This window comes from Pygoscelis adeliae, unplaced genomic scaffold, assembly GCF_000699105.1.
Source record: "Pygoscelis adeliae isolate BGI_AS28 unplaced genomic scaffold, ASM69910v1 Scaffold3, whole genome shotgun sequence".
NCBI classification, from domain to species: Eukaryota; Metazoa; Chordata; class Aves; order Sphenisciformes; family Spheniscidae; genus Pygoscelis; species Pygoscelis adeliae.
Window position 1 is genome coordinate 2454209 of NW_008824446.1, and position 13841 is coordinate 2468049.

The 13841-nt window shown below is 36.2% G+C and overlaps 1 protein-coding gene across 1 annotated transcript in view; it reads right to left on the reverse strand.

The window, feature by feature from the left end:
* The window catches only part of FAM98B (family with sequence similarity 98, member B), a 15866-nt gene that overhangs the window by 1066 nt on the left and 959 nt on the right, over nt 1-13841 (reverse strand). The window contains exons 2-8 of the mRNA XM_009321010.1: nt 13183-13331; nt 12203-12337; nt 11334-11512; nt 4630-4707; nt 4124-4240; nt 1598-1765; nt 10-103 (exon numbers count right to left, since the gene is read on the reverse strand). Of these exons, the coding sequence (XP_009319285.1) occupies nt 10-103; nt 1598-1765; nt 4124-4240; nt 4630-4707; nt 11334-11512; nt 12203-12337; nt 13183-13331 (920 nt within the window). The remainder of the gene's footprint in view (nt 1-9; nt 104-1597; nt 1766-4123; nt 4241-4629; nt 4708-11333; nt 11513-12202; nt 12338-13182; nt 13332-13841) is intronic.

Below are 13841 nucleotides of genomic sequence, written 5' to 3' on the forward strand. Positions count from 1 at the left end.
TTCCACCACCTTCTTGTCTTTTTTGCCAAGGAGGCATTTCAGGAGGAGGTGGTTCAATCTCTGTTGGTCTGCCTCCACGGTCAGGTACTCTCCCCATCAGAACCTATATGGAAAAATAGGTCATTTTTAGTTTAAAAAAAATAGTAATAACAACTTGAAGGGACACAGGGTTCCTCTCCTGTGGACAAAGGCATGCTGCCTGCTCTTTACAGGAAATATGGTCCCCTCGGTGTGGAGCTTGACAGCAGAATCCCTATTTCCTGTCCCTGTAACTTGCCACAACACAACAGAACTCTGAAAGTGATCCCATTTTCCACCGGTAAAATTGAAATAACTGCAGCTAGCTAGCTAGCTCATATTACTTTTGTGAAATCTTTATGAAGAAAACTACACGCATGTGAAGTATTACAGTAAGCAACATACATCATTCATATATAATATATATGAATAGATAAATATATATTCATACAGAAAAGACTCCTTACGATGCGGCTCTTCTACTTAAATGTCAAAGTTCAAGTTCAAACCTAATCAGCTGGCAAAAACCATAAACTGGCAAACTGATGTGCAACTCTAAAAGGAACGCCAGTTTGCCTTAGGTTAGAAACTACTGACGCTCAGTAGAGAGCTGGAACGGACAAAATATGTAACATGCTGCAGTGACACTTTCAAGAAAAGAAAAAAAAAGAGGGATCTTGACTTTGGCGGATATTACTCAGTATACAAAAAGGGAGACTGTACTGGACAAAGTTACACAAAATATGAAGTTGAAGAACAAAGAGGTAGCCAAGTAGGTCTTTTTGTCATTGTTTTCATATTTCCTAAACTGTGTGACGAATGTTAACATACTCTGGTCAGTCCCAGGCACTCCAATTGAAGCCCTCTCAAGAAAAAAACCCAAACTTTCTCCGAGATCTTACAATAATTAAGAAATTTCAGATTCTTTGGGATCAAAACATATAAAGGGTATATAAATGAGGCACAAAACTTTAGAAAAATCTGTAAATAAAAGGGTTAATAAGAACAAGTTTAGTCACCATTTGAATGGTGAAACTAATGTCATTACTCGCAAGCTTCAGCTTTTATCACACACAAGAAAGCAGTACAATGTTGATTTATTACTGTAGCCAAACCAAATAATTTTACTTTGCAGCAAAATGATCCTTCCACAGAAACTTTTGTGATTTATAATATACTGATAAACTAAAGACACTGGTTTATGAACTGAACGACATAATCCTGGCAACAGGTAGCCCAGGAACTGATACCAGAAAGACTTATATGTATCCTTAACTTGAGGTGTGCGGTTCCACTGAACTCAAGAGGTCATTTACACACATGGGCGCACACATACACCCCCCACCACTGTTCCTTCTCATCTAGACTACTGTTTCATCCTGTTGCACAACTGTGTAATAAGATGAAAAAAGTTGCTGCAATGTTTACTGGAATGCTGCAAACCTTCCTTTCTTAAAGCACCAGGTGTCGTGCAAAAAGAAATTAAAATATTAAGCGAAGAGTATAATTCCAGAATTACTTTTGATAGGTCTGTAAACTCCCATGTCCTTTTATCACATCCCAGGAAGAAAAAGTATACCTTGTTGATCGCACAGACTGTATTTTCCCGTGTTGATCCACTACTTGTTCTTACAATCTTCGATAAATCTTCTCGAGCAGCAAGAAGGTGAGCTAATGTAATAGTTGACTTTGGAGATAATGCATAGCGCTTGGGCTGATATATTCGTGCTATGTCATCTGTTTTTACCTAAATGATAAAATCAAACACAGCTTACTTGCTAGGCATAAAACACACAAACACACTTACCATAAACCATGTTTTGTCTCAGTAAGTTTCAATTTGAACCTGAAAATCTAGGTTATCTTACAAAATATAGTCCCAGTTGTTAGCTATTCTCTTCATATTGATGGAGCTATTGTACAGAAAATGTTGCTGATTATGTTTAATTGATGCTAATTGAAACTTAGCACCATTACAAAAGAAACTCGCCTATACGCTGGCATCAAACAGATTCTTTGATGTTTTCCAACATATCTAAAGACTAAAATTTAAGAGTCCAAACTGCTCTCTCAAGGGCTTTACATAGCCACATTTAAATGTGATGAAAACAGAGCAGCTTCAAAGTAAGGTCAACTTGTGGAAAAAAAAATAAAATGTATCAATGCAGCAAAACACTTGTGCAAGCCATGAAAAACTGAGACTGAGAAGGGGAGAAAATAAGATTTTTTCCAAACACACTTTGATGTTTCATTTGGTTACCAAAAAGAAAAATAAATACACTTTTGGGCAACATCTAGAATGATCTTCAGAGTTTAAAAAAAAAAATTATCTTGGATGGACCAGACAACAGGTGCTGTTCCTTTACATGACTGTTTTGCTAGGCAATTACTACGCCATTTATGAATCCACTTCAGTCTGCAAACTTACCCCTCTTGGGGAGTGAACAAGTTAAAAAAAAAAAATATCACAAAATGCCACACCATCAAAAGCAGAGAAAGGTATCAATACGTATTTAATGGTGGGAAAAAAAGGCAAGCTAACAAATTAAAAAAAGGACAATTTGCCTCTTGGCTTAAAAAAATAGTATCTAAATTATATCAGTGACAAAACATTTTCAATTCCCCAAACCTTCTTGGAGAAGTTATAAACAAATATTTTTACATGAGAAATAAGGAAAAAAAGATTAAAAATCATATGTAATTTTGAATTAATATGCAACCTCGTTATTTCTGTAACTGCATACTATTTCACATCAACAGTCTTTATAAGACAGGAAAACGAATCATCTTACTACTTTATCATCATTAAAAATCTCTTTAAACTATTGTTCTATTGTGAAAATGTATTCATTGTTTTTCATGTTGTTTGAATGGAACGGTATCAAGTGACTTAAAATTTTAGCCTAAGTTAGTCATCAGTTAACATCAACTACATTTTAGAAGTATACTTTAAATTTGAAAATATATAGTTGTATTGGTACAGCTATACAAGTAGGGACATCTCCTGGCTTCTGTGAGCTAAATGCCCTCCTTTTCCTTTCTTGCAGCATAAAAGCACTCACAACCCCTGCAGAAATTAAATAGTGAGCCATTCCAAAGCAGCACAGCAGCATCTAGACTCATGTCTTCCAGTGATACTTAGTGAGCTTCATGAAACCGATTCTGTCTGCATGTATCAACAACAAATTGTGACACCAGAAAGACTCGTAACAATCCATACTTTCAGTAAGCTTTCAAAGTTTTAAGACTTATCTATTTTTAGCTTTCTACACAAACCTTTGGAAGGAAAGTTGATCTTGCAGCTCATGAGCTAAAACATCTGCCTCCAGCTTCCCACATGTATATTCATCAAATTACAAACTTTTAGTATCTTATCTCCCTACTCTCTTGGATAGAAACAATATATATTTCTAGCTCAGAAATATCAGACTGGTTAAATCACGACTATTTCTTAATACACAGAGTGCTACGAAATAGTACAAATGAAATAATCACAATTAAAGTGATACCAGCAGAGAAAATCCAGAGGAGTGATTTGGAATTTTTAGCCACCTGAAGGATTACAAGTAGCTGTGTGCTTTTCTCATACAAGCTGCTATTCAAATAACGTGTTCAACTGACTATGTGTTTATTCAGTAGCTTTGAATCCAAGAGAAGTAGCAGTCACTGTAATCTCACTGATTTTATGGGCAGTCACTCTTTGCACCCAATCTACGTTAAGGCCCAGAGTTTGTCTTCCTCTTGCATCTACATAAGAAATGCTGAGGTTCCCTTCCTAGTTTACTTGTTGGAGTGGGGTGGATATAGGAAAGAAAAAGGAGAGATGTGAACTTACGAAAGTGAGAAACCCCAACAGAGGATGCTAGAATTTATAATTGTGAAGCTATAAACAGTCACAAAGGATGGACTGTGCCATCTGGTCAAATCCTTCCCCTTCTTCAATATCTAGGACTTGGATGTTACAACCCGGGATGAGAAACTGGTTGGAAAGAAGACAACAGTAATGGAAGTGTATTTACATGGTATGTGTGTATATTCAGTAGGAAGACCTGGGGAATTGTAGCAGACTCCCACCTACAGGAAACAAAAAATACAGCAAGTTTACCTTTGCTCTATCAGACCAGCCAAAAGACTGTACTGTCACATCTAGCCTCTTCATTAACATACGTCGGCGACATTCGTACTCGCTGCGAAGAGCATCATTGATTTTTTCCAATCTTTCCTGCAGTGTTACAATAAAAATCCAAACATTCAAATCCATGAAGTTATAGAAGTCACCTTAAAGTTAAACCCCATTCAGCAACTCTCTATCCCCAGGTGACCACTATAAACTACATAAAATTAGGGGTGCATCTGTGTAGTGCCTACAGTAGTATGTATATACAAAGTACTTGGAAAGTTAATAAGTGGACGAATCAACACAAAGTCTGTTTTATAACATTAATTCTGGAAGTATCTGATTAGCATTGTTAATATTTAACAATTGAATTTTAGTGTTAATATTTAGCAATAGAACAGGGACTGTAAAAAAGACAAAGTTAGATGAAGCCATACGCATTGATTTTGACCATCCTGTTAAATACAGAAAAGAAATGGAGAGACTTTTTTTACCACTTGGTCAGAATTCAGAGGTTTTGTTAGCAGCGATTTCCCCACGCGGTTTTGAACTTTTGAGAGAATGTCCTTTATCTGAAACAAAACACATACCTCAGAACACAAATGATATCTACATTTATTTCAGCACAATTTTCTGCAATCACAATTCGCTACTCGTAAGAACAAATACAGCACATTTGTTTTAGCAGACTCATAAAAACAGATATGCATCTTCTGACTTATCATCCATTACAAAAAGATTTCCTGAACACTTTCACTACATGACCAACCTCTATACAAAAATATTTTATGGCACACCACTTCTCCTCCCAATTATGATAGAACAACATCTATATGGCAAATTTATCAAGTGCATATAGGCAGTAGGACTAGTTAAATTACTCATTTTAGTTATTACTAAGTGGTGTAACTACAACTAAGGAAATGTAACAACTGGAAGCTAGTTCTGTTGCCAAATGCTAGACTTGGCTACAAACATCTGGTGATGGGTGCTAATAAGAAAGGCAGGAGATATGATAGGTATGCAGTCATTCTCTCTCACTAATTTTCTTCTAATCCTGTAATTGGTTCCATTTAACATTATATTTAAGACTTTTGCATTCACTCCAAATCAGCCTTGCTTATACTTCTCCCATTAGTTTTTGCCCTCAATAATCAGGGATGAAGTATGCTCACTCTTTCTGCCTTCCAAACCCCACTGCATCCTCCTCTCTCATTACAAGAAACCTCTACCTCCTCTTCTTGAAGGAACTTCCTTTGGCACAGCTCTGCCAAAACCGTTATCATGGACACCCACAACACTCATACATAACTTTCTGGCCAACTGATTTTTCAGCTGGAGTAGACTGCATGCATATTATTGTTCCTGAAAGTTTTGCACACAGACTGATGGGGAGGAGAACTGCCTCTCATTTGCTTTTGTAAGTAATTATGGGGAGCCGAGTCAAACAAGACTAAAACTAGAGTTAATTTTCTTTTACAAGTCACAAGGAAGGATTAAGGTAGTACATGATCTACAGTAAAACCTGTAGCTGAGGACAGCCATTAGATACATTTGCAAGGATTATAAAACTTCAAGTAGGCGCACAAGCATTTACATTAAATTTATCATAAAGGTATGGTTCAAAGCTCACTCCTCCAGTATTATCTTAGCTCATCTTGTTAGAGTTTTGAGCAATACATATCATAGACGTATCATCTCCAGTGATCACTATGAAAAAAACCTCTAGAAGACAGAAATCAAATTCTAGAGCACCTAATTAATTGGTTAAGGAAAGCTACTTGAAAAGGAATACTTGATAAATCAACTCTCACATTTCAGTATTTTTGTAACTATGTCCTTTTCCTTTTTTTGCATATACCAAGGAAAGAATCTGATCTCAAATTTTGTGTGAAAACCAAGATGTATATTTTGTTCTTTTTACATCACCTTTGGGCAGCACTGTGGCAAGTCAAAAAACACAATGCCCCCAGAAAAAGTCTGAAGTAAGAAATACTGTGCAGTGAGCAAATTATGGGAAAACAGTGTTTTGACTCCAGCAGAAAAGACAGCCTAGTAGTATCTGAAAAGTGGCTACCTAGTTACTGTAATATTCCCTGCTATTATACTCCATCCATATAAAAAAAAGAGGTTACAATAAGGGGCGAAGTTCAGTTCCATGTACCCTACTGACTCCTACACTCCTCTTTCTCTGCTAATTCTTGCTTCTTTGCAACCTTTATTTTCTTTACAAAAAGACCTCGAGGGTTCTCCGATTTGTCTGTCTTCTAAATGCAGCAACTTGTTTCGATTTTAGTGAAGCACGTATATGATGCCTCTCACAATCTACTTCAAAATTCAAACGTACCTAAGCACAAACTATGCTTGAATTTAAAAAAATGTCTGAAGAATCAAAAACTAAAGTTAATAATCAACAACATAATAAGATCAGCACGACACCAAGAGATGAAGAAATCAGTAATTAGTATAGAAGAAGGAATAAACAGCAGATGAATTAAAAATTCTATTAGGCAAAAGGTGTCTATCCATATACCATTAAGGTCAGAAATATAACCTAAAAGGTTCTAATGAGTTGAAAGGAAGAGAGTCTATCAAAATGAGACTGGCTGCTGGAAAAAAACACCACAAGAAAACCAAAACAAATCCTCAACGTAATTTATAGCTATAGAGTGAAAGAAAATCTGGAAACCAGTGATGCTGAGTACTATCTAGAGATTAGAATTATTGCAAGTTTGCAGCTGCAAGGGCAGCTAAGAGGTAATTACAACACTGGGCTCCACATACAAAAGCCATACATTCTGCCATCACAAGTCGGTCACAATTAAAAGAGCTAATGCAGCACTGCGTACCCCTAATTTCCACAAACTGAAAAATGAAAGGAAGTTTAGAGAGAACAATTAAGGCTCAGTGAAAATCAGAACCAGAAGAAACAAGAGCAGCTAAATGAAACAATCCTTTATTGACTGGGAAACTGTCCCCAAAATTCTGGAACCTTTTCTTTCCAAGTTAAGAGAATAGCTATGTAATTTTACCCAGTGACAGGTTTATTAATCAAGTAACATTTAAGGAGGAATCTTTTCACTGATGAACTGGTCTACATTCATGTTTGTGACACACTGTAAAGTCATACCCGCATTACTGAACCTCCACTTTACTCCCTCACTCCCATCAGCAGGACTCTGAGGGCATATCCTACAACTATAATGGTGAAATAAGCTAAGCTGCCTTACAGTTGCAGAATACATCGTCCAGCCTTGACTGATGACAGGGCTATAAACACAAGAGCTTTGACATACACCTGTCTGCCAGAGGACAAGAATACAACTGATGTGAGAATCTATGCTATAACCCACATTCCTAAACACAACAGTTGCCCTAGATTAAGAAGAATAAGCAGGAGTTTAAAAAAAACACCACCACAACCCAGAAAGAAGTCTGTATGTGTAAGTGGGAACAATACCAAAAGCAGAGCCCAGATAAAGGAGCAGTGAAAACATACTCATAGAAATGTAAAACAAATTGTAACAGCCAAATCACCCTAAAGTTCTCATACAGTCAGCTGTAAAAAGCAAACCAATTAATTAAAAGCTAGATGGAGATTAATATATTTGACTATTTGACATACTGCATAATCGGTGACCTTGGTAACATTAAATATTTATGGCGTTGCTTTGGAAGTTCACACACTCTCTAAAAATAGTTTAGAAACAAATCAGTTATTGGATTTGTTTGAGACAAAAATATGGACTTCAAAATCTGCTGTATAGAAATATACAGTTATTCTATTATTACCAAATAAAGCATATCTTTATGTATTGAACATGACATTTCTCATCTGTTTTATAAGTCTAAGTCTACACTCCTTTTAAAATCTTTTTAGTTCACATTTCATTTCCATGTTCCATATATTTATTATCTTTACCCTCTGTCAAAATAGAGCAATATTTTTTATGTTTAACACCACCATATATGCATGCACCTCCAGGGTTTCTAAGATTTTGAAAAAACCTGACCTGGAGAGAGGAGTAATTTTATTAATTTAGGTTAAACTATCAACGCTTTAAGGAATGAACATTTTCTTAATTAGTCACAAGGTGTACTGCACAATTGCAGAAAGATCACCTAAAATCTTAAGCACAAAATATTTTTAACCCATCCTCTGCCTCTCTTCCATTTACCTCCAGATCATTTTAATTTCAATATTTATCTAACTTCAAAGACATTTTTGTTTGACCTTTACGTCTGGTGAACAGGACAACTCTTTCGCCTTGTTCCCTGCAACTACATTGATACTTAATGTACAGGCACCATTACGTCTGTAAAATTATTAAACACTAACAGTTAAAAGCAACACACTAACTTAAATACGAATAAAGTCTAGGAAGTATTCCCAAATATTTTTAAAGATATTCTCATATTTCACTTAAATGTTATTTTAGCTTAGTTTTGATATAATTCCTTCAGTAACCCTTTATAGTTTCTTTTCATTCTCTACTATTAGGGAACTACTTTTCACATATTAGAAAACAAATAATGTGGGCAAAAAAAATTTAAAAGTCTTTCAAATAAACAGTATTAGAACGTCACTTTGTAATTAGGTGTGAAATTCACACTATCTTGACTGGAAAAAAGCCAGATGTGAGCATGAGTTACAAAGCACAACACCGGCATACACTTTTCTGAATCTTTGATCAACGTTCATTTAGAATTTATGGGGGTTTTGGTACTAAATTTCAGAATGCCTCCCAGAGTTACCCTTTGTAAATATACTTTACAAGGGAACAGCATCTTAAAAAAACAACTAAAAAATTACTATTAGGTTTTCAGTGCTATAGAATAAAATAAAATATATTCAGTGGTAGGAGGCTGTAATACTGTCAATTCATCTCTCACATTTTCTTGTGTATGTTGATAACCACTACCCCAGTTCATTACAGGAGATGCAAATTTAAAAGGTACTTCCTATCATTGCATATTCAAAGTTTGAGCTACTATAAAACTCATAGTTTGAATGAAGAAAGCAATCCTGACTTTATACTAGTCTTTTAAATAAACTGACAAGTTATTAAGAACAATCAATGTTCTAGTGTTCCATACCAAAATACAATGTGTGATCTGTCCCTTTAGTAGATTGCTGCTGCACAGCCAAACTGTTCTCAGAACTATTCCCACAGCTACTGACAATGCTGAAGATGCTAGACAGAGATGAAGAGTAGACATGTTGAAATGCTGCAGATAGATTTGCAAATTCCATAAAAATGCTAGATTAGTATGTAAGTTCCTATTACAAATGATAGAGTATAATACTAAAAATCACCAGTGCAATTTTACACAGAACCTAATTAAATCAGGAGCAACAAAGTATTTGGAAAAAAAAATTGATCATTTCAAGTGGATTTTTGCGAGAATCTAAAAAAAAGTAACAAATGGCACTCTGAAAATATGTTTACAAAGCCAATTAATTCCCATTGGTGGTATCACCGTTCTAACACAGCTACATCTACAAATGTAGGTATCTAATTCTGTACTGTATCAGAATAACTCTGAACCTGTCCTATATTAAAGTAAGGGATGAAGGACAAAGAAACATATAGTAGAAATTCTACAAAATTTCCTGAGAGGTAGGAAAAAAATCCTTTGTTTGTAAGGGATGAAACATGCAGAGAACAAATTACACTATTAATTTGGAGTCACAGAAGAGGAACGAACTAGTTTTGCTACCTTTCTACACTCTGAAGTGAGTACAAGTGGTATAACTGCTGTGGAATTGAGAGACCTGAAAACCTATCTTTTTGCAAATACCAGAAATCTAATAATTCAAAGAAAATTTTCTAGGCTCTTTATGTGGGCATGAAGGAACTGGCCCACCCGGTGTGGTCTTGCTGTCCTGCAATTGCAGAACTAGAGCTCTACCCCTTTAATATGGGATGACACTAAATCTGTACCCAAGTAAAGCAAGGAAATGAGCAAGGAAGGCCACTGCCCATGTCTGCAGCCTACAAACCCACATGAATTTAAGCACAGCTAACACCCACAGAGGGAGATCAACAGTACTAGGCAAGTTTCAGTCAATTAGTTATTAGCTGGAACTCTGACATTTTAATCCTCAGAAAACAGTGCTAGAATTGTTTCTTCATCCTTTCAAAAATATTTAATGGAAAGACTGGTTATAAAGATTTCATTAGAACTAAATAGATCAAGCACAGCTAATAGTGCAGGAACAGGCATTTTCACCATCACCTGGATGCTGCTTTTTCTAAATAAATCTACTAAAGGTTTCATCTTGTCACATTAAAGACGTACAGATGTAAGAAAACCATGCAAGTAACAGGCCCTCTTCCCAAAACCTCTGAATGTTCAACTGCCCACTGGCCGATGAGAAGAGGAAGAAAAAAAAAGAAGCATAATTATGTAAAATTATTAAACTCAAAGACTCAGCAGCAGAGGGAGATTCATTCCATCTATCTCCCATAATTCTTATAGGGGATCGGTCACCCACTCTCTCCCCAAATACTAGGAAGAAATAAAGAGCAAAACTTTTAGCTGCCTGACAGAGAAGATAAATTCCACCCCAAGAGCCTATTTACATTCTGCAGTGAAGAAGTCAGATTAAGGATCACATCAGTGAAACGACTTAGAAACTGGTGGGACACAACTGAAAGAAGTATCCTGTTGAATAAGGTTTACGTTGGCTTATTCACTGGCTATTGGTAATTCAGGCGTTTTCATCCTCTTCTGCAACTAAGGAAATGGCACTAACAAATCAATACTTACAATTAAGAAATTCATAAACTGAAAAGCAAAAATTTAAGTTTTGGATATTGAATTTACATACATCCTAGAAATGACTACAGGTACACAAATGCGCAATCAGTTATTACCCAAAGTCTTCTGCCTGCTGCAGCACATTTGAATGGGTAACAGGAAAACTATGTTACTTCAACTCATACCTTAAATTTGCATGGCAAAGTATGCCCGACCAGGTACATCGCATCCTCAGGGAAATGCTGAACTACTTCACCTCATAACTAAAACAGTTTAACTTAAACAGTAAGCTGGCTTTCAGAATAAAAATTCCTTTGCACTTGTCAGATAGGGCATTTAAGGATTAGACTGTTGGGCCCTTAACTCTAAGACGAATGCTTACAGAGATAATGCTTACAGTTTAACAATAGAGAGAACACATAAAAGCCCATACCTTTTGTTCCACATTGGTTAACAAGGGAGGAATATCAGAAGACGAGGAGTTTGGCAGGCCCAGTGCATCGCAAATAGCTTGCACTTCCTGATGAATTTCATTGTGCTTTTCCAAATGAGAGCCTTTAATTTCCCTGCTGTGCAATATCTTTAAAGCCTGAAGTTCTGTACTTAGAAACACTAGACAGAAAAGCATCATAATGGCGGATTTAGAGACACTTGAATATTTCTGCATCCACATTCTCATATACAAATACAATACATACATTTATAATGAGACCATGCTAAAAGGGAGACTCCTCAGTTCTCTTCTGGACAGGTCAGTATCAGTCGGCCATTCTTTATCTGAACTAACTCTCACCGGACTTTCTATCTTCAGTCTACACATCATATTTAACTGCTTAACCCACTTCTGCCACCAGACCCCTAGTTCCTTGGGTAGTTTCATATTATCACACTGGTTCCTGCTGCTACACCTTTGTCCAAGTCCAGCTTAAACCTAGACTTTGCTTCTCTCAATCCTGCTTTCGGCACCTTCAACTCACGTAGCATTTTCTTTTAAGCTGCCCAGAAACCTCTCAGAAAAACAGGAAGCAAGGTCTCAATTTCAGCTGAGCTGGAACTGGATCAAGAAAGGGATCAGGAGGCCTCAGTAGGTTGAGCCATACTTCACAAAGAAATTTTAGTTTCTACTAGTTTTCTATTTTCCACTTCTGCACAAGTGAGCTGATGCATGCTCAGCTAGGTTGTAATGATTGTACACATACACTTAAATACACATAAAGAACTATTTAATGTAAATTGTACAATAACGATAGACCATGCATGTAAAATACTGTATTATAAATGAGAAAAATGGTTATAACTTACAGAGGAGTTTAAGACAATCTTCTTTCTCTCTTAATCTGTCCTTGATGTCTCCAGATACAAGTGATGAATACGGACAAGCCATTTCTCTCAGAAAGCCACTAATCTCAAGCTGGAAGCTCTCTATATCTTTATCACCTATGGGAATAAATAAATGCAAAGCTAATGGCTTTTTACAGAAACATCAAACTGTAATTGAATTTTTTTAACTTGGACATTTAGATTGCAGGTTTCAATAGCCCAGACAAAGATTTACCATCTACCACCCTAGTAGCATTTTTTTTCTTCTTAAAGAAGTCCTATATACAAACAGACAAGCCTTTAATAGCTACAGCAATGTTGTACTCGTGCTTTGAACAAGAAGGTGATGCTACAGCAGTCTCTGAAGACATGAATGCAAATGAACATCACTAGGAAGTGAACAGCTTATGTCGCAAAACAGTGTATCAATGTAATTAATTTTCTGATGAACAAGTTACAGGAGTCATGAACCCATTATTTTCAATGGTTGTTTTTAGTTTTACCACTTTTTTGTGAAAACATAAGCAATACTACAAAATTTCATCCAAGTTCCAGCACTCAACAGAAAGAATCAGGTAGCGCTAACGAGCAACTTGCATATCTACACACAGTGCTGAATGGAACACTGCATTGGACGAACTAGCTGAAAATACCAGGCACTGGAATTTAAGCCATCAAAATATGATTACATATAACAACCACTCATAGTATGTATGAATGTACTTTTTATATTTATGTAGATCTAAAAAAACCCCAAAGCACCTTTTGTTTTCTTTTCAAAGAATCTTCACAAGAAAGGACCTTAATCTAAGAGCCACACACAGGCAAATATCAGCCTCTGTTTGCTACCTTTCAGCTATCTTCTAAACCTCAACACTGTAATTTCACTATTAGCTGAACAATATGGGTCTAAATCCACTGAACAAATATTAAATTACTTTAATAAATTAACATTCAGATACCATCTGTTGAAGTGATGCTTTCTTCCATATTACAAAGTGACTTTATTTGGGAACCTAACCAAACGCAAAGCTCAAAAAATTCTGGTGAAGATAATCCATTTTCTGCTGCTTTATTCAGGGCTTCCTCCTCCAACAGGGGACCCATGTACCTGCACGGAGAGATAAACATTAGTGGTAAGAAACAAGTTTAACATAAAATATACACATTTTAAAATCATTTTACTATAAGCCGATTAGTAACTACACTGATAGAAATTAATCTTTGTAAATTACTTCTGTCAAGGAACAATTCAGACTTTTTTTAAACACACCAAAAAATGAATGGTAATTTATAAACAAAATGGTTTGTCAGAAAATAGGAGGCAGGCATTTTCACATATCACATGTGTACGTGAAAACAGTTTCATGTTTCAATGCACGCTAAACAGACAAGAATTCAAGTATCAGTTCAAGTGTTTAGTCAAACAAATTGCCTTCCAACATTAACAACTCACTGCCCTAGAGTACTGGCGATAAGATAACTGAAAATTAAACTACGTTTTACATTGTTTCTGCTCTGTTGCATCTGAAGCACTTTCGCGGGAGGTAGGCAGGCATGAACGAACCGGGCGGGGAGCCCGGCCGGTGGGCGCCCCGGCCTCCCAGCCCCGGCCTCCCAG